The sequence below is a fragment of the Felis catus genome (genome assembly GCF_018350175.1).
Source record: "Felis catus isolate Fca126 chromosome A2 unlocalized genomic scaffold, F.catus_Fca126_mat1.0 chrA2_random_Un_scaffold_37, whole genome shotgun sequence".
NCBI classification, from domain to species: Eukaryota; Metazoa; Chordata; class Mammalia; order Carnivora; family Felidae; genus Felis; species Felis catus.
The window spans coordinates 216,428-236,881 of NW_025408497.1; the positions used below are offsets into that span (position 1 = coordinate 216,428).

Consider the following 20,454-nt stretch of genomic DNA (forward strand, 5'->3'; position numbering starts at 1 on the left):
TCGTGCCAGACTGTGCACCAAAGAGAGAGGAGGAAAAAGGAAAACACTTACCCAGTTTTCCGCAGCATTACGCTCATAAACTGCGACCTGAAAAAGCAACAATGAAAAGTCCGTGTTTAGGAATTCCAAGGGCCACTACACTCAACCACATGAGGTACTAAGGGTTCAATATGTCAGGCAGAACTCACGTTACCTGGTGTGTGAAGGTGAGTTCTGCCTTCTGCAGCTGTTCTCGTGTTTGTTCAATTTCCTGTCTGTGAGATACAATTGTTTTCGTCAAATAAGGCCTAATATTAGGTAGGATTATAAATAATCTGCTCATGTTCCCGTCATCCTCATATCTTTCCCCAATACAATTTATCCTTTCACATGAAACACTTTTCACACAATTATAAATGTACAGAACCAAAGCTATTGTTCCATCCTCTCCTTACTCATTATTCCATGCCCGTAGGGTTCAGAGGTCATAGAATTCTTTTCCATTTGCAATCTTGCCCTAATTCATCATGTGACAAGTGACTTTCATCATAAAGCCAACATAAAGTTCTATTCTCCTTTAACTTGTGTACTCACCAGGTTTCCTAGGGTTGCAAAGACCAGGACCATCAGATGGTACTACCTTGTTGATGGATAGGATTTCATCCTATGACACACTGCTTTCCTCTAGATTATGACAACTGACACCACCCCTCAGGAACGTTGGCATGGATGAAGTTTCTACATGGGCAGGTCAATGCTGGAGACCCAGAAATGTTTAGTAGCTTAATTGTTTTATTCTTTCTAATACTTATCTTTTCCTATCTGTTAATTCTCTACGGATATGTCCTCTGAATTTGTGTTTGTATTACTATATTCATGGAGTCTACCCATTGTACAAAGGTTAGAACTAAGAAACGAACAGGGGTTTCATGAGCCGCTGCTAATTAGTATCTGAACTCACTTGCACTTGTCTATGTCCCTTGTAGCTATTTTCAGATTTTCCTCTGCAGTTGCCATCTGATTCTTCATTGCCACTAGTTCACAGTTTGTCATATCCAGATTCCTACGATGGGAAAGATATATACATAGTCCAGTAGCCAAGGTCCAGAAATTCTGCCTTTTTCCTTCTCAGCTCTCTTAAAGCCTAGATTCACATATCCCTATCCCCTCCCCCAACGATGCACAGACTGACAACACAGTCAGAGAAATGAAGACCCCATTTAATGGTAGAGAACATTCAACCTCCGTCTGCTGCCAAGTGGCCTACAATCAGAGCCGCCTTTCTAGTTCTCTTCTACTCCTTCATCGTCAAGTCATCAAATAACATTGCACCTTGTGCCTTCCCAGAGTTGGTCTTTTGTTTGAGATGGAGAAGGCCTATTTCAGGTCAGTGTGAAAACCTGTGCCTGACCAACTGTACCCATTAGGATGAGGCAGGGGATCATCATTGCCTTACACCTCCATGGGGCAGTGCACTGAATCTCAGTCCAGAAGTTGTACCCTGACACAGACACTGAGCATGAAAGACAGCCTTCCAGGATATGGCTTCACCAGCATTGCAAATCACTCCCATACACCACTAAGGTTCAGGAGTGCAACCCCTGCCCACTCTTTCAAAGATCCTGGTGGAGGGAAAGGCCAATCTTAGAGTGGCAATATATGCTGAAATATAACATGGTGTGAACTGTCCCACAGTCAGGCTGTTGTCTTCAGGAAACAGATTTCAGATGGAAAACTATCAACTTCATGGACTCAGTCTACTTTAACAAGACTCAGTTCATTGACAGTGAAGGCAGCAAAGGGAAATGCTTAGAAAGGCTGGTTTGCTGTGTTGCCCTCAGACTATTTTGTCCATGGTGTTGCTTTAAAGGGTTTCAACTTGGCACCGGATGTACTCAAGAATCACATGCAAAACTGAAAGACTGTTAGTAGTGGACACAAAAGCACTAGACAGAGAAAGGTACATGCATTTCCTTCTGGCCTCTCAGGGAGTCCTTCAGCAAATGTTTTCTGGGGGGGCTGTAATGTAGAGGCTCTGTTGTAAGGGGGTGAAGATAGAAAGGTGGTCAGGGTGCTCTACCTGCTCCCACAAAGAGCTTACAAATTAACAAAAACAACATGCCAGTGAGACAGAGCAGGCTCCACCCCGGGTGTGGAAAGGACTAACAGAAGCTGAGTCTCCAGGGAAGACAAGGAAGCATTTCCTTTTCAATGTGAATGAGGGGCTCTAAAGGCCCTCCTCCTGAGAACAAAAGGAAATACTGGACCAAAGAAGAAACATGCACCTGGTGCACCAAATTTCTAATGAACCCATGAAGACACATTTCATACGAGTCTCCCTTGCAGACTGGATGAAGAGATGCAGTACTGATGCCATCCCAACCCACAGTCTAGAAAGAAACTCCCATGGTTTCTGCAGCAAGATAAGTCAATGTTTTCCCTAAATATGTTTGACCCAAGTCTGGTGCTGAACAAAGATCACCTAATTCCCGGCTGATAAGACAATGGGATGGGATTGAAACCTATAGGCCAATGTAAATGGATCCAGAGGGGATCCTGTTATCAGTGTGCTTAATGCCAGTATCTTCCCTCTTCTACCCCAGGTACATGACACAAGAATGTGTGACAAGCACTAAGGACAGAAAGGAAAATGCAGGTTATGGGAAGCAAGGTAGGAAGGGCAGGCACAATTCTCCTGAATGCATTTGGCAAAAATACTCTGGATCCAATTCTAGAAGAAATATATTTATCTATAGCGGCCACCACATTCATTCATACAACAGTACTCGGGACCATTATCACATGAACGTCTTACTTTGCTGTAGCCATTTTTCTTTCTTCATAGAATTTATCAAGGACGTCTCCTCTCTCCTTCAGCCTTTTGGCTGTTTCTTCCCTGATTGCTTTAATAGAACTCAAATCATTATGAATGTCTTCCACGGCCTTTTTCCATGCTGTAAAAAAAATGGTTATTTTGTGCATGTGCATATGACCTGAGACTTGGTTTTGGGGTGACAGGAAAAGGGCAACTAGTGTGAAGGCAAGAAGGCATTCTTTCCCTTCCCAATGCAAAGTCATTGCCACCATATGGGGATTTCTCCCCAACAGACAACATACCTTCCAGTGCACGTTTATTGGACCTCCAGGCTCTCAGTTCCTCCAACTGACCGTTTGCATCTTCTGACTTTAGGACACATATGAGAAAATACATTCAAGAAATAATGATCGCACAACAATGTGAGTGCAACAGGACTGTGCATGGCAACAAAGAAAGATCCTGGGGCATAAATACAACAAGGAGAAGGCAAAGAACATGGAAAATAGTTCCAGTCAAAGGGCTCACAAATGGCTTTCTTAGGAGAATATTCCTCTATGCACACTGAACATTGTTGAGCATTAAGAGAAGAAGGCAGTATACAATTTGCTATTGCCCTTCATCTCTCAACTATCTTGGGGGATTTTCTCCCTATCTTGGAGGGCAGGTCTGAATGATGTGGTAATGACCTAGTTGTGAAAATAAAAGATACTTCCTAGTCCTTGAAATAGCAAACTCCTCATGGTGGTCCTAGTGAAATGCCAGCTGTGCAGATGGAGGTTTGTCTCCCAGAGGCCCACTCTCTACTATGGTAAACAGCAAGCGAATATGCTATGCTCACCTCACCCAATGAACAAAAAGCCTCCAAAGTCAAATTACAGTAAAAGCAGCCAACTCTTAGCACTCCCTGATTCTTGACATTCCTCTCTCTCTCTCTTTCTGATTGCAAGGTAGCATGTGCACTTTGAAGGGTGTCATTTAAAATTTTATTAAAGTGCTCAACTTTTCTGATGTTCTCCTTCAACAGAACATGTTGAATGAGTCATAACAATTCCTTAATTTTACTTGTGTTTTTAGAACGCAATCCAAGCAAAGAAAGGATTCTTACTTTCAACTTAAGAGCTTCAGCAGAGTGAATGTTACTTTCTCTCTTAGCTTCTTGAAGATGTATCTTTAATTCATTGATGTATATACAAAACAAATGAAAAAGGAATCAGAATTCAAAAATAGCATCGTGATAGATAAGCCTATGTCTGATGTGTGACTCCTTTCACAAATAAAAAGGTAGTTTTTTATTACATTTGTGAAGCTTGTCTTGAATTGGAAGTATGTATAGAACACATGAAATAGGTCAGTAGGATGAACTACAAGAGGTAAAACTAATCAAAATGAAGTCACAAGAAATATTTGAAAGGGCAATGCTACCTTCTGTTCCCACATGGATATTGCTTCAGCCAGCTCTGTGTTTTCTTTCTCCAACGTGTTGCTCTTTGCAGTTTTTTGGCTGTACATTAACTAAAAGGAGATAAAACAATTTTTAAGGTTGTCACCAAACCAGTGACATCAAATAATCCCACTGTATTAGCAGCACAGACACATGATCTGACACATGGGTGTAACTAACTTTTTAGCTTTCTCATTGTGCCTGAAGAAAGCAAGTTTCAGCAGCATTTTAAACCCAAGAAACCTCATTTCACTGAAATTCCTATACATGTAAGCTCTAGAACACTGACTCCTCTAACAGACACAAAGTGCAAACTCCTCTTACATTGGCCCAATGTGAGAGCTCTCATGCCCCGAGATCACTCTTCTCATCACCACCACCGCTGCATTTACAGTGATAAACACCAACCAGTCTTTGAGGGCCTGTTAAGTGTCAGGTAGCCACCTTGCCTCTCAACAGACAGCACCACAGAATCACCACAGTCCATGGGTCCGTGCAGAATAGATTGCCCCCCATTTGCATCAAGTTCACTTTTCCCCTGGCATGAATGGCTCCCTCCACCTCAGACTCAAAACCTTGGTTTAACCCTCTCCTGCGACACACACCCTGCCTGGCAATACCTGGCTTCTTCTCTAAGCTTAGGCTTCTTGACAGACTCAAAGAGGGTTTTCTCATCTTCACATTTCACCAAAAGCCAGGTCATGGCAAAGTACTCACTCCACACCTCTGGCTCATATCATCACTTCTGTCCTAATCATTTCTATGCAAAATTACACTTATTCTGTTCTCCTTCCTCCTGTGATGTTTTCCTCCCCTGGTCTCTTGTCTTAAGAGAGGCAAATCCCTCCACATTGTCCCTTAGCCTCTAACAGGGAAGAGAAAGATTTTCAAGAGTTAACAAGTCAATTAGACATCAGAAGTCACCATATTTATCCCTAGTTAAAAAATTAAAACCCACACCAAACACGAGTAATGAAAAAAAATTACAAAGACTACTCAAACCTAAAATCTTACCTGGATATACTGGAGGCTCTGTCTGAGAGAGGAAGAAACAAAATTAAGTTTGAGGTCAAAACATAGTAAGAGTAAAAACTTATTCTTCCTGATAAAATACTGAAATGTCATCCAATGAAATTACAATGATCATTTTGGTCAGCATAATGAATGCATAACATTAATATAATAAAAAAGTAGAATTTCATATTTAGTTCATGATTCTTTATAAACCATTTCTGATAAAAGCAGAAAGATTCAGAGCTTATTTTGACCAAAAGGTAGATTTACATTATATTAAATAAATATCAAAATATTCAATTCTGTCAGTGCATAAGGCGGACAGTTTTAAAAATACATAAATAAAATATTTGTCTGTTTTTTTTTTCTCTTGTAGTCAAACCCAACATCCACACTGAAGTCCAGAACCCAGGATCATTTGAAATGCCAAAAAAAGAAAAAAAGAAAGGGAGAGAGGAAGAAAGAGACAGACAGAGAGAGAGAGAGAGAGAGAGAGAGAGAGATGGAGGGGGACGAGAGGGAGGGCGAGAAGGAAAGGGAAGGGATGGGAAGGAGGAAGGAAGCGGCAAGGAAAGAAAAGGAAAACCTTTGTATGAAGACACGCTTCTTTCATTCTCTAGAAAGCTTTCTGAAATGTTACACAGGGTTGGCTGCTTTCCGAATCAATAAACAATTACAACATGTCAGGTGCTATGATTTTCCTAGATCACTAAAAACAGAGGGTCTTCCCAAAACACATCATCAGATGAGAAAGAGAGTGGAACATGGCTAGGGCAAAAGCACAGGCACCAAAAGAAATGATGGCTAACATTTCAAAAACAAAGCAAAAAGGGCTCCCGTTGAGAAGGTATAAGAAAAGCAAGAGGAACTTAATTCCTGTAAAGGCACTGGTCTAAGGCAAGGGTTAACAGTTTCCATGCTGGAGACTTCTGGAAAAGTGAACCAAAGAGAGAACAGGTATTAGGGAGTAATGGTTGTCTGGGCAAAAGTAGACATAACAATTTAAAGCCTGACTGCACTAGGATTTCTATTTTCTAGGAGCACTAAAAGCACGTCAACCATGGAAAAAGACATCCTGTGATTGTCTTGTGTCCACTGAAAAGTAACAACCATAAGATAATGACTGTGGGACTGAAGGATGCTTCCCCACTCCCAGCCCCTCACCCTTTGGAAAAGTGCCTTTATAAGCCTGGCACACCACCCTTTGGGGGAGCGATATTCCTCTTTCTCGGTGGCTCCGCTGTATACAACCTATCTCTAATAAACGCCACCTGCTTTGTTTCCCTTTCGATCAGTGTTCATTACTAAGACACTGAGACTGGAGAACCTGGTCTGGGTGGTCCAGTAACACCCAGACCCAAGTCATCCCCTGATGAATTAGAGCTCAATAAAATCTAGGCAAGACTCTACTTTAACAAAAGGGAAAGACACATTTTCTTGATCTGTAGGACGTATATCCCTATTTGAAAGTTTTGAATGATGATGTGATGCTGAAGCAGGCCGCAACATCTTGCCAGGATATTGGAATATCATCATGGTATCAAAAAGTGAGTCATAAAAATGTTGTTATAGGAAAGTGTATCTACGGAGGGCAAACAGGAAACCATGGATAGTCCTTTAATGTCACATGTTTCCTTTCCTAAGCAGGGGAAATGGAAAGAGAGATGGCCTTACAAATACTTAATATGCATATTTTCTTTTTGAAGGGAAAGATTTCTAAATTGGCAGGAAAAGAGGAAAAACAGCCACTTATAAATAAACTCATGCTGTTCTGTTCTTGCTTAGAAGGCCTGCCCTCCAGGGGGCGCCTGGGTGGCGCGGTCGGTTAAGCTTCCAACTTCAGGCAGGTCACGATCTCCCGGCCCGTGAGTTCGAGCCCTGCGTCAGGCTCTGGGCTGATGGCTCGGAGCCTGGAACCTGTTTCCGATTCTGTGTCTCCCTCTCTCTCTGCCCCTCCCCCGTTCATGCTCTGTCTCTGTCTGTCCCAAAAATAAAAAAATAAAAAAAGTTGGAAAAAAAACTTTTTTTTAAAAGAAGGCCTGCCCTCCAGAGAAACTATTTCTCCAAAGCCTAATGGGGTTTTTCTGAAGACAAGCAATACAGATGAAGGGAAATACTCAACTACAGTGCTCTTCCTCCTTCCTGTCTCATAGGGGAGTAAACTCAGCCTAAAACCTAGGTAAAGACAAAACTTTACACTAAAAGCCTTCACCTCAGTTTTTTTAGACACGGACGTGACCCCAAGCTTCCCAAAAAACTTAACAAGGTACCCTAAAAGGAAAAACCACATATTTTGAACACAGAATGCAAGCATTAGAATCACACTTCCTATGGCAGAGATGGTGGGATAATCAGGCTGGGAATGTAAAACCGCTCTGATTAATAGGATAATGACTCTAATGGAAGAAGTAGTCAGTATGCAAGAAGAGGTGGTGAATGTGAGCACAGAAACGATAACTCTAGGATCCAAAAGGACTTCTAGAAATCCAAAACATCATAACAGAAATAAGGAATGCCTTTGTTGGATTTATTAACACACACAACACAGCTGAGGAAAGACTCAACAAGCAGAAGGAAATGTCAACTAGAAACACCCAAAACAGAAACGCACACAAAAAAATTAAAAATACAACAGAGAAAATCCAAGACCAGTGTGACAATGACAAAAGGTGTAACATACACAAAATGGGAATACCTACTTATACGTTTGAAGTGAAAATGACTGAGAATTTTCCAAAATTAATGATAGTCATAAACCACAGATTCAGGAAACTCAAAGAATTTCAAGCAGGATAAATACCCCCCTCCAAAAAAACCAAACCAAACCAAAAACAAAACAAAACAAAACAAAAAACACAAGACTATCCCTAGACATATACTATTCAATCAAGAGAAAATTGAAAACAAAGAATTTTGGAAGAAGCTAAGGGGTAGTGTTGGGGGCTGGAGTTGCAGGGAGATGGAAGAAATAACACCTTACCCAAGAGGAACCAGGACAAAAAATACTCAGAATTCAGAAACGATGCAATCAAGAAGAATGAAATGTTTATACTGTTAAAAGAAAAGAACCCATCCACCTAGAATTCTGTGAACAATTAAATTGTCCTTCAAAACATGTACAAAATAAGGGAAATTATTGGAGATACTGAGGTCAATAATAAAGGCTTAATTCTCCAAGAAAACATAATCCTTAATGTACATGCATTAACAACAGAGTGCCAAAATACATGAGGCAAAAACTGATACAACTGATAGGAGAAGTAGACATATACATTATTAGAGCTGAAAGAATTCAACACCCTCTATCAGTCATTGACAGATTGAGCATAAAGATATTCAAATATAAGAACACAGTTGGACTGAACTGCATCACCAATCACCTAGATCCATGACCATCTGTAGAACACTTTCTACAATAGAAAAATACACATTCTTCTCAAGCTCATATAGAACATTCACTGACACAGACCATATTCAGGGTCATAAAATACACCTTCACTTGAAGTCAACAAAATCATAGAAAATACGTTCTCAGAACACATATGTAAGCTAGACATCAATAATAGAAAGACAACTGAAAAGCTACAAAATATATGAGAGATATTCTAATAGAAGATAGAGAATAGAGATAGACTAGAGAAATTCTAAAAGAAGAGGGTCAAGGAGACATTTCACAGAATTGTAAAAATATGTCCATCTAAATGATAATGAATGTTGGAATTACTACAATTTGTGGGATGCAATGAATGCCGTGCTTAAAGGGAAATTTGAAGTACTGAGTGCATACAAATGGTCTAGTAAAAAATTTGTGCTTACCAAAAAACTTCTGCTTACTTATGCTTAAAAGCCTATCTGTAAGGTATTTTAGTATACTCACAGCAAGGACAACTCTCCAGAGGTAAATAAGACATGCACAAATTGCAACGGTGGCAGTAATAACGGCAAGCTTCCACAGAGTTCCGAAGACACGAGAGCCAAGACGGAAATGGTCAGCCAAAATATGGACAAGCTGAAATAATATTTGAGATAATGAGGAATAGCAAAGACATTTATAATATCTGTCACCAAGAATCATTTTTATAAACCTTCAACCAGCCTCCAGGAGGTTATAAGCACACCTCTCCAATGCCTCCTCCTGAAGGAGAGGGAGGACAGAAGGCTTACCAAGGAGCAGGGGCAAACCTGTAGGAGTGATGATTGTGTTTACGATCTTACTGTGGTGATGGCTTCATTGTTCCTTACCCTTTTAGTAGACAAGAAGTAAATGACTTCTGTTGTACATTCATGAAGTACCTGGATAAAATCCTTTGGAACATTTCCAAAAATACCCCAAAATTTACGGAAGGATGGGAGAAAGTAACAATGAAAATGTACTAGAGATTCAAATGAGACTGTTATAGAGACCGATGTTTACAGATATGGATATAACTGAGAGATGTGCAGCTGCTCTTATAATAATATGGGATTATTCCAGCAAAAATAAATTCTACATTATTGTTGAGTTTCTAAAAACACTGAGGTTTTCTTTTTTCTAATGTTGATTTATTTTTGAAAGTAGAGAGAGCGGGGGAGGAACGAGAGAGAGGGAGACAGAGAATCCAAAGCAGGCTCCACGCTGTTAGCACACAGCCTGATGCTGGGCTCAAACTCACAAACCTGAGCCAAAATCAAGAGTCAGATGCTTAACTGACTGAACCACCCAGGCTCCCCATAAGGTTTTACGTTCAAGGTTTACTTTGAATCTGAATCACAGCCCAAATTGTCAGATTTCTGAATTAAATAAAGATTTGCATAATCAGGTGATCTTGTCTATTTTGATGAAATCTATGAGGTTTTAAGTTACTTGAACACACATCTCCAAATAGCCAATACAACCAATTCAAGTTCCTATTTCATAGTGTTGCACCTAAATCAATCAATTTTGTGCCAATAAACCTCTCTAGAAAGTAGCCTCCAAAATGTGTACCATTTGTATCTTCAGCTCTCAGAACTGAGGTCACTAAATTGCGTCCTGGTGGGAAATGCACACTGTCTTTGAGTGGCCAGTGTCTGCAAGAGACCAGGGGCCGTCAGCACAGTGATCATGGGGATCAAAAGACAGAGGCCATCTTGACATGAATGGTAAACATCCTAAGTCCTGGGCACTCTTGATACCTCTGCCAGCTATCTGTATGCTGATTTGATTAGTTACCGTTAACTAGATTAGATCCAAGGGAGCCAGTAACACTTGGTTCCCACAGACAATGGTCATGACCAGGTGGAGGTAGGAAATGCAAGACAAGTTAGTTTGTGCACGAATTCAGAAATGAGGGAGGGAGAGAGAGCTGAACTGATCTATGAGATGCAGCCTAGGTAGAAGGGGGAAATTGCAATAAACAGAACCAAGAAATTTCCTCCTTCGTAGACTCAAAAGAGACAGAATAGATTCTGTTGTGCCTGGAGGTATTCATGTGAGAGGATTCTGCCTCAATTTAGGTTGTTCCTGACTTGGGACGTTGCAGATCCCTCTCTAAGAATCTGGTGCATGCCAATCTCAAGAAATCTACTTTTCTCTATGGGTGTCCCCTGTGTCTCTGTCTCAGGCTCTTGGGAGTACAGGTTTTGCTTTTTAATGATAGAACGAAACATTCACACTGGCAACCAGGTATTTCTTTATAGTTGGACAATCCTAAGGACATTCAAGACCCTTTTTGCTTTGGGTAAATCAACACTCTGCACATAGTTGGCTAAAGAAAGGACAAGAATGCATTCACTTCCTGATCACATCACTCCTAGTGATTTTCTTATTATAAATGTCCAAGCAGGCTGAGGCCACTTCATGTACGCTGAGCTTGTCAGCTACCTGGTTGGACACAGAGTCCTTGGGGGCAGCCTCTAAGACCAGAGGGAGAGGGCTGATGCACAAGTTTCCAAAAGCGAACAAACCAGGAAGCACAGAGCACAAACCACATTTCACTTTCCAACACCAACACTTCGGACACCACGGTTCCCAGGGCTACCAAACTTCACAAACGTGAACAACGTGCTGATAGGAAAACTACGTATAAGAGGGACTCTAAACTTACAAAGCTTGAAGAAGAATCTTGACAGGCCTTCCAGGAGTCATCTAATAGTATAAAATACTATTAATACTATTAAATGGCTCTTATTCAATCGAGTTTCTGACATTTTTAAAAATGATTTTAAGGAAGTATAATTCAAACATCATACGAGCCCCTTATTTAAGACAAAGATCTCAGTGGCTTTTAGTATCTTCCCATGTCCTTCTTTCTTGACATTATGAAGCTCAGGTTTCCATCCTGTCAACACTACTCTTTTTGGACCAAGTGGCCCAGACAGGATCCACAACTTCATGTGGACAGGTGTGGCCAGAACCCCTACATGCTGGTCGAGAAACCTTGCCCTGACTCAATGGGTTTTCCAAAAGAACTGAGTTCTCATCAAGGACTCCATGAAAAAGCTGGTTTTTTAACCACAGTCTGAAAAAGATAAATAAATACAAAAGGAAGAAGTCACTGATGTCGGATGTGTACTCACATTTGTCTTGGGGTAACCGGCATACCCGAGTAAGAGGATATAGAAAAATAGCTTCCGAACCGTCATATTCTGGTCCTTTCAGGGGGCGCCTGGGCACCAGAGAGGAGGTGCAGATGGGGGTGAGGAGGTGGTGGGGGTGGGAGGGGAAGGGACGGGGTGGGAAAGGGGGTGGGGGGGGGGGGCGGGGTTTAAATAGGGATGGGATTGGGGAGGGGGGTGTGGCAGGAGAAGAAGGGGGTCAGGGAGAGTACCCGGATCAGATCAAGTACAAGAAGGGAGGGAGGAGGGTTCAGACAAGTTAGTAGCTCAGCAGGTCAGTAAATCACTAGATGAGCAGGCCACAGTAGCCAGTTAAGTAGACTGTCAGTAACAGGTGGAGCAGACGAAGATCTCTCTTCATCCAAGTCTTCACCTGTTTGAGCATTGCCATAGCAATTCAGACGCTTTATGCTCTCTCTCCACCAATCAGCTGCCTTCAACCCTGATAGCTCACAAAGGACGCCCCGCGTGACCATGGCTTTTCAAAAGCCCCTTCCATGGGGGCGCCTGGGTGGCGCAGTCGGTTAAGCGTCCGACTTCAGCCAGGTCACGATCTCGCGGTCCGTGAGTTCCAGCCCCGCGTAGGGCTCTGGGCTGATGGCTCAGAGCCTGGAGCCTGTTTCCGATTCTGTGTCTCCCTCTCTCTCTGCCCCTCCCCCGTTCATGCTCTGTCTCTCTCTGTCCCAAAAATAAAATAAACGTTGAAAAAAAAAATTCAAAGGGACTCCCCAAAGGTGACCCCCAGCAATGGGTGAATATGAGACAATCTATCTCTTCATTAGATTCTGTTGGGAAACTGTATATCTACATGCAAAAGAATGAAAGTGAACCCTTCCCTTACATGATACACAAAAATCTACTTAAAATGGCTTAAAGACTTAAATGTAACACCTGAAACCATCATACGTCTAGGAAAAATCAAAGAGGAAAGCTCCTTGACTATGCTCTAGGCAATGAGATTTTGGGATTGGCACCAAAAGCATACGAAGTAAAAGTAAAACTAAACAATTGGGCCCACATCAAACTAAAAAGCACAGGGAAGGAAAGGGAAGGAAACCATCAACAAAATGGAAAAGCAACCTACAGAATCGGAGAATACATGTGCAGACCATCTCCAAGAAAGAGTTAATATACAAAACAAATAAGGAGTTCACATGAATAGTTAACCTTAAAAATAAAACTACCAGTTATGTTACCAGGAAAAGAAAATGGCTTCTTTAGGAATAGCAGAGAACTGCCCCTTGGGAGAAGGAAGCTATAGCAAGTCTGGAGAACAAAGGAGAGGAACACTTTTGTAGAGGAAAGGAAGAAATCGGGAGGGCTATGATATAGTAAAAGTCCATTGGAGTAAACTGGGAGATCCAAGTATAGTGGCTTTTCATTGCTTAAGTTGTGACCGTCATCAGCTGGGCCATCATGAGGGAAGAAGAAAGACCTTTCTTCCTCTTGCTGAGGTAGTATAGCAGTAGCTGAAGTAGTGTCAGCTTACAAGATATGTCTCCTTCCAGTGGGTCTGCAGGAAATGACACGTGGTAGAGCCTGTGAGCTTCCCCCTTCTGGCCCCCTGACTCCATTTTCTTTAAGGTTTTATTTTCTTTCCAGTTCATTAGCATACAGTGTTGCATTCGTTTCAGGTATACAATAGAGTAATTCAACACTTCCATTTTAAATAAAGTTTCCTCTTACAATTTTCCCAAAGTCAACAGCAAAGAAACCATATAACAGGGTGAAAAAGTGGGCAAGGACCCAAATAGACTTTTTCCAAAGAAGACATACAAAAGGCTAACCGGTATAAGAAAAGATGCTCAACATCGCTAATTGTCAGGGAAATGCAAACCAAAACCACAATGAGCTATTACCTCACACCTGTTTGTTAGGATGGCTATTCTCCAAAAGTCAAAAGATAACAACTGTGGGCAAGGATGTGGAGGAAAAGTGAACCCTTCAGCACTATTTCCAGGAATGTAAATCGGTACAGCCATTGTGGAAAACAGTTTGGAGGTTCTCAAAAAGTTAAAAATAGAAATACCAAATGATCCAGCAATCCCACTTCTGGGTGTAGATCACTATCTCAATGAGACATCTGTACTCCCATGTTCATTGCAATATTATTCAGTAGCCAAGATATGGAAACAACTTTAAGTGCCCATCAAAATAAAGAAAAATGGCCTGTGCATTCAGTGGAATAGTATCTGGCCAGAAGAAAGAAGGAAGTTCTACCATTTCTGACAACGTGGGTGAACCCAGAGGACATGATTCTAAGTGAAATTAGTCAGACGCACACAGACAGATATTGTATAATCTCATGCACGTGTGAACTCTTCGTCTAAAGAAAAGTTAAACTTGTAGAGACAGAGAGTTGAAGGGTAGTTACCAGAGGCTGGAGGATGGGCAAAAGGGGGAGATACTGATCAAAACGTACAAACTTTCCATTGTAAGATGCACAAGTTCTAGCGACCTAACGTACAGTACGTTGACTACAGTTAACAATAGCATATCGTATACTTGAAATTGACTAAGAGAGCAGATCTCAAGCATTCTAACCACACCACAAAAACAAAGTAGCTATGGGTGGTGATGGATATGTTAACCAGTTTCATTGTGGTTATCACTTCACAGTGTATGCATATATCAACCTATCACATTGTAAGTCTCAAATACATAAAATTTTTATTCATCAAAAATAATAAATAAGTAAGCAAATAAAGACCAAAATAAAGAGATAAATGAACAAAATTCCAATGTGTGAAAATGACTTTGGATAATGCCTGAAACAGAGTAACAGCCACCAGAGATACAAGAGGACCTGGGAAATAGATACATACGTGGTACTTCAGTATACCTGGAGCAAAAAGGTGAGGAGAGAATACAGGCTTCTTTTAAGAGATGAAGCTGGAGAAGTAACCAAAGCCTGTTTCTGCAGGGCCTTGCAAACCAGTAAAGAACTTTGTGCTTTTTCCGGAAAGTACTGAGAAGCCATTGAAGAATTTCAATCATTCACTGACTGATTGCTGAGCTTTCATTGTTAAAAGATCATTCTGATTGGAGATGGAGAATGGGTTGACGTGAAAGGGAAGTGGGTGGCAGGAAAAGTAAACAGGCCAATTTTAAGGCTGCGCATGAGATGGTGGTGGCCTGGCCTATGTTAGTTGCGCAAGACTGGAAGTAGTGGGAAGATGAGGCAATTGTTTCCAGACATACAAGTGAGAGGTCTTGATGATTAGCTTTTGGGGTTGGGAGAGAGGGAGAGGTCTAATGGGTCAGTTGCTACAGTCGAGAAGGGCAAGAGACAACTTGCATTGAGCTACGACAGGATGACCTTGGTGGGAAGGATACAACTGGGAGGTGAAGGCCAGAACCCAGATGACCATATGTTGAGGAGAGGCTGGGAAGTGAAGAGTGGAGTCAAGATTATTGACTTGTCAACAGTACTGCTTGTTGCCACCTAACATCCATTCCCACCTTCTCTCATATTGAGAGAATTCCTGATATTTAGTTGGGTACATGGCTTTGTAGACTAAGCCTTTACATTACCAGGAAGTGTTAAGTTATGGTCAACAGAATGCAAATGGAAGTGAGGTGTGCTATGGGCAATGGTGTTAAAAGAAAGGATATGCTCTCCCCTCCCCATTTTCCTTGCCTGCTCGCTGCAAACAGATCTGCTGTGCTGAGTCATCTTTGACCTTGTCAGTAAGGAACCACAGAGCAACCATACAGAATCCTGGGTATCTGACACTATAGGGTAACCATTGTGGGTTTGAACATATACCTAGACTGTTACATGAAAGAGAAATACATATTTTGTCGAAGCCACGGTTATTTATACCCCTGTTAGAGCAACCCGCTCTATATCCAAACTATTACAGAATTTGATACAAGAAGGGAGTGGCTGATAGTTTAGAACCCAACATAAGTGGCATAGGTTTGGTGGGCAGGCAGTAGGTGGGACGGCACAGGTATTACAGTCTGGTGGCAAGTCTGGTGACAGTTTTTATGTTGTGACAAAACACTAAGCTGTTGTCTATGATCATTCTCATGGCGGATCACATGCCATCAGAACCTGAAACTCAAGAAGAAATTAATCGTAATATTTGGAACGTGGTGTCTGTGGGATGCATTTTGCCACTTTCACCAGGAACTTGCCACAAACAGATCTCAGGCTAGGGTCAGCCAGTCTGCCAGCACTGATTCAAGGGTATACAGCTCTTCTAAGGAAGCTCTTTCTGCCTGTAGATGACAATCCAATTTGGCGGCAACGAGAGTGACTAGTGCCTCCAAAGCCTGAGAGAGGCAAAAACTTCTGCACCCCAAACTGAAGGAATTACAAGTGGCTTTCAATAGGTAGCCTAAGCAGGACAGGACACCCAAGCCTTTCTCCGTCACCTCCCCAATATGGCTGACTCAAGGTAAATTGGCTAAGTGCAAAATAGCTGTCATTGATTTAGTAGGGAGACTTGGTAAATCCCAGAACAAGCTACACAGAAGACCAGAGTTTTCAGGCCCCAAAACTATGCCTGAACAAAATATTTCAGGATGACTATTTACATATGGAATTTGACAGACATAAAAGTAGACCAGAAGCCTAAATGTTTGAGGGAATTTGCTTGCAAAAGAAACCATAGCCTAGGAAAATGGGGAGGAGAGAGCATATCCTTTCTTGTAACGCCATTGTCAATAAGGCATAGACTAGTTTGACCTCTAATACAATCCTCATGATCCCCTTTCTGCGCAGCAGGAAGTGGGCTGCAAAAGCCATCCTGTCCTCAAGAAGGGTATATTCTTCCAAACATCCACCTCAGATTTGTCCACAGAGGATGATGAACATGAAAGAATGTTCCAGAGGGAAAGACAAAAGCTAAAGATGACAGCAGAGGAAGCAACGCCTCCCAGACAGCAGAATCAGGACCTACTGAATGGACTGAGGCCCCAAAGAGTGCCAGGACAGGGTTCTGTCATAATTCATGCCTAGGGGAGTTGGATCATTGCTAGGGACCTATGTTACCTCATTATTCACTCTTCTCTTTCCAGTATTGGAGTTTTTATAGCAATACCCTACTCCAGGGATAGATATTGGTTGGTCTGGAGACTAGACATAACTCATGCTTTAGTTTATAGTTTGTCAGATAGGAATTCTATCCCTACTGAATGGAGAGAACCAAGGAGTAACAAGAGATACTAAATTTTGACCCAGATGTAGTCATTCTAGGAGACCTGGGGGTTATATTTCTTGAATATGACAATGTTCTATGTGTGGGGATGATGCTCTGTGTGTATTTGCGGACAGTTGTTTAATCAAAGGGGTAGACCCTGACAGAAACTGTTAGTGGTCACTCAATAGTCATGCCCTCAGTTCTCTCATAGAAATGGAATGCCCTATTTCTGTCTGAACACATAACCACTCAAAAAGAAAGACCACATTTCCCAGCCTCTCACGAAGCTATGTACAGCCAGGCGACTAAGTTCAGACCAATGAAATGTGAGCAGAAGTGATATGGAAAACTTTCTGGTTATTCTCTGAAGCTAGAGGCATGTCCTCCCCTTTCCCACCTTCACTTCCCACTTCCTGGATGTGGACATGATGCTGAGTCCTCTCAGTTCTACCCTAGAGGTGGTGGAGCACCTTCACAGAAGGAACCTGAGTCCCTGAGAGGGTGGAGCTGCTAAGCCAGCTATGGACTGCATATGCCCAGACTATTCAGGAAGGAAGGAATAAATTACTGGGAGTGTTTGTTGAAGCAACCGAACCTATATCTAACCAGACCTTACTCTAAAGAATTTGTTCGTATTGTAGACAGTAGGAAGCTAATAACAGCATTTGAACTCTCATGATTTGATACAAGTATTTTTGTTCTAATGTTGAGTACATTGATGATATGCCAGTATCATCAAATGAAAATCACTAATCCTGAGTTTCTAGAACTTGAATAAATCTATCAATAACCCAAAGCAGTCATTGTTTACTCTTTTCTATGTTTGCAAACGTGGATGGGAATTGGGAAGAAGAGCGTCAACCACCTGAAACAGATAAATTTACACATCACACAGTTAGAAAAATGAAGTTAAAATTCCAACAAAGGATACATGTTCGATATTTTGTTAAATACTGGGACTGCTTTGAAATGTATATTATCAATACCTCCTTTTAAATAACCTTCTTAGATTTTGCTAACTCGAGACTCTAAGGTCTACCTTTCCCTCTTCTGCTGAGTATCACAAGGTCTCCTCTCCAGATCTAAATGCTACAAACTTTGTTATGAGACAGTCTTATGGGACAATATCTAGAGGACTTTCAATGTGACAGTTTTTAAAAGAAATCCTGACATTTTTGTGGGTTCAGTGTTCAGGGCTCAGTGCTCTTGTGACTGATGAGCAATCTCTTTCATCAGTGCAAGACTTTGTGATAAAATCTTACTCAACTTCTGTGTCTGTTATCTTAAAGTCTACCACACCTGGCACTATAGTCTGTGGCCTATTTCTCTTGACATACTATTAAAAGTCAAGATATATTCATTGTTTCATTTTGCCTCATGGCCCCCAAGCCCCACCTTCCACAGGCAAAGGAGATTGTCTTTTAGGCCTAGGAGCCAATGAAAGTGATCCAGTACTTGGTTTGTTCCAAGTCTGGGAAAGTTCCTCCTGCCCCAGAGCTGGCATCGAAATTGCAAAAGGTAAGCAGTTCTCAGAGGAGACAGAGACAACAGCTCCCCCATCCTCCCAATATCTCAAGTCCCTTAAGAGAGTCTGTTGTTGAAGTCGGTAGATATTTGTGTTCATTTTCTTTCTCTCCAGCAGTCTGACTCTTGTTTGTATTCATAAAGAAATTGTTGACCTTATGGATTCGTTCGCAGCACTAGGACCTCAAAGATGATCTCTCTGAGACACGTACCGACACACTGCCTTTTCTCCAACTTGCCTAGGTGGTTCCCCGAGACAAATGTGGAGCTGGTTTCAAATCTTCTCTGTGACCTGGTGTGCCTGATGAGGACCAAGGAGAAAAACTGCTACTTGGACCTTCAAATTTTCTGACTCCAAGACCCAAGGCAAAACAATTCTCCACACTTTAATTTGATAAAGGATGTGCTAAACCAAAGGTCCCAACTTGAAAAGGTAAAACCAAAAAAGTTTTTCAACTTTGAAATGTTGGCAAAGACCCCCTGGTAAGGTGTCTGTTTCATAACCAAAGATCATGAGATTCAAACCCCATCCATGCCTGGCCCTAGAAAGTACAAATTCACAGGAGAGGTATTCTAGCAAGTGACTAAAAACACAGGCTTGGCAGCCAAACAGGTTTGTGTTTAAATCTTGGCCTTGTCACTAAAACCAAATGTCCTTGAGGAAACTGCTTAGCTAAAACCTTAGTTTTGTTATCAGTCAAATGGAGATGCTAATGGTACCTGTTTCTTAGTGTTGTTGCAGAGATTAGATGAGATAATCAATGACGCCAAAGGAGAAGAAGACAAATGGAGCTCTGGAAGAATGATTAATCTCTCCCAGAAAGTGGCTAGCATCCTCTCTGGTACATGGGCCCTCAGCCATGGGGACCAACTGATGATATTCCTGCCCCCAGCACCAGAAACCTACTGGAGCTGCCTGGCCTGGGTGCGATTGGGTAAGACATGGGAGAGGGGCCCCTGGGACAGAGGCTCCTATGGGATTCCAGTCTCAGTCATTCACAGAATGGAGAGATGGTAAAAGGATGTCCATCTGATGCCTGAATTCTTCCCATAGTGTGGGGGTCTATAAACAGGCCTAAGGTTTCATCTCAGCTCCACGAACTGCCACTTTTGTAATATCATCCCTCTCTGAGCCTCAGTTTCCTTATTTGTGAAATGGGCACAGTAATAGAGTCAGACTTATGTGTTATTGTGAAAATGAAACACAAATTATCCATAGAGAGTGCTTAACTACCTTGTAGGCCATTTATCACCTCAAGGAAATTTTAGCCTCTGAGAGGCTCCAAAATATAAATATTTTGTGGAATTAGGAGGTTCCTAGGAAACTCAAAGCACATGTTCCCTGGAGGTTTCCCATGAAGTGTTTGCCATTATAAGTTCCCACAAATGGCTCAGCCTATTGCTTTTGCCTGAGAATAGGCTTGTAGTTAAAAAACAAAAAACCCTAAAGAGCATTCAAAGAGCAGGTATCCTTGAGAATGCCAGGTGTGGGAGGCACAAAGAAGACAAGACAGGAGTGAGCCACACCACGGCTCAACAGAAGCCCTTGAGTACTTCAGGAAGTAAGTCCTATTTTTTGAAGGCCCTATGCTTGGAGGCTCATCTTTGCCATGTAGTTCCCAAGAGTTGGGGTGCCTGAGGTAGCTCACAATCCCCTCAGTCCTCTGGGACAACTTCTGTATTATGAGATCCTCCTGACTGTGGGTCACCACACCTGGAGTGGGGTTTCTTGTGAGACTGTGTCTGCCTCTCCTGTTTCCATATATGTTATCCTTTTATCCGTTATTTTACAGACACTGTTAAGCTATCTTTCAGATCCTTTTCAGAGGGAATTGTTCCATAAGCAGCTGTTGAATTCTTGTGTTCATGGGAGGAGGTGAGTTCAGGCCCCTCCCATGCTGCCATCTTGACCCCAGCTCCACAGTCCATACTCTAAACCACATGTGAAATAA

General features: G+C 41.8%; 3 protein-coding genes across 15 annotated transcripts in view; 2 read left to right on the forward strand and 1 right to left on the reverse strand.

The window, feature by feature from the left end:
- The window catches only part of LOC123383548 (transport and Golgi organization protein 1 homolog), a 355,976-nt gene that overhangs the window by 183,663 nt on the left and 151,859 nt on the right, over positions 1-20,454 (forward strand). The gene's annotated exons all lie outside the window — the stretch shown is intronic.
- LOC109497044 (transport and Golgi organization protein 1 homolog) overlaps positions 1-20,454 on the forward strand; it is a 259,754-nt gene that overhangs the window by 150,883 nt on the left and 88,417 nt on the right. The gene's annotated exons all lie outside the window — the stretch shown is intronic.
- LOC111559263 (transport and Golgi organization protein 1 homolog) overlaps positions 1-20,454 on the reverse strand; it is a 48,264-nt gene that overhangs the window by 7,615 nt on the left and 20,195 nt on the right. The window contains exons 1-10 of one of the 7 annotated variants that reach the window (XM_045051406.1): positions 11,790-11,938; positions 9,130-9,261; positions 5,253-5,270; positions 4,220-4,309; positions 3,903-3,965; positions 3,097-3,163; positions 2,795-2,933; positions 941-1,042; positions 194-254; positions 52-87 (exon numbers count right to left, since the gene is read on the reverse strand). In XM_045051406.1, coding sequence (XP_044907341.1) covers positions 52-87; positions 194-254; positions 941-1,042; positions 2,795-2,933; positions 3,097-3,163; positions 3,903-3,965; positions 4,220-4,309; positions 5,253-5,270; positions 9,130-9,261; positions 11,790-11,855 — 774 coding nt within the window. In that variant the 5' untranslated portion in view covers positions 11,856-11,938. Of the gene's footprint in view, positions 1-51; positions 88-193; positions 255-940; positions 1,043-2,794; positions 2,934-3,096; positions 3,164-3,902; positions 3,966-4,219; positions 4,310-5,252; positions 5,275-9,129; positions 9,262-11,789; positions 11,939-20,454 lie in introns of those variants that run through there. The other 6 variants (XM_045051407.1, XM_045051412.1, XM_045051408.1 and 3 more) reach the window with 6 other exon arrangements.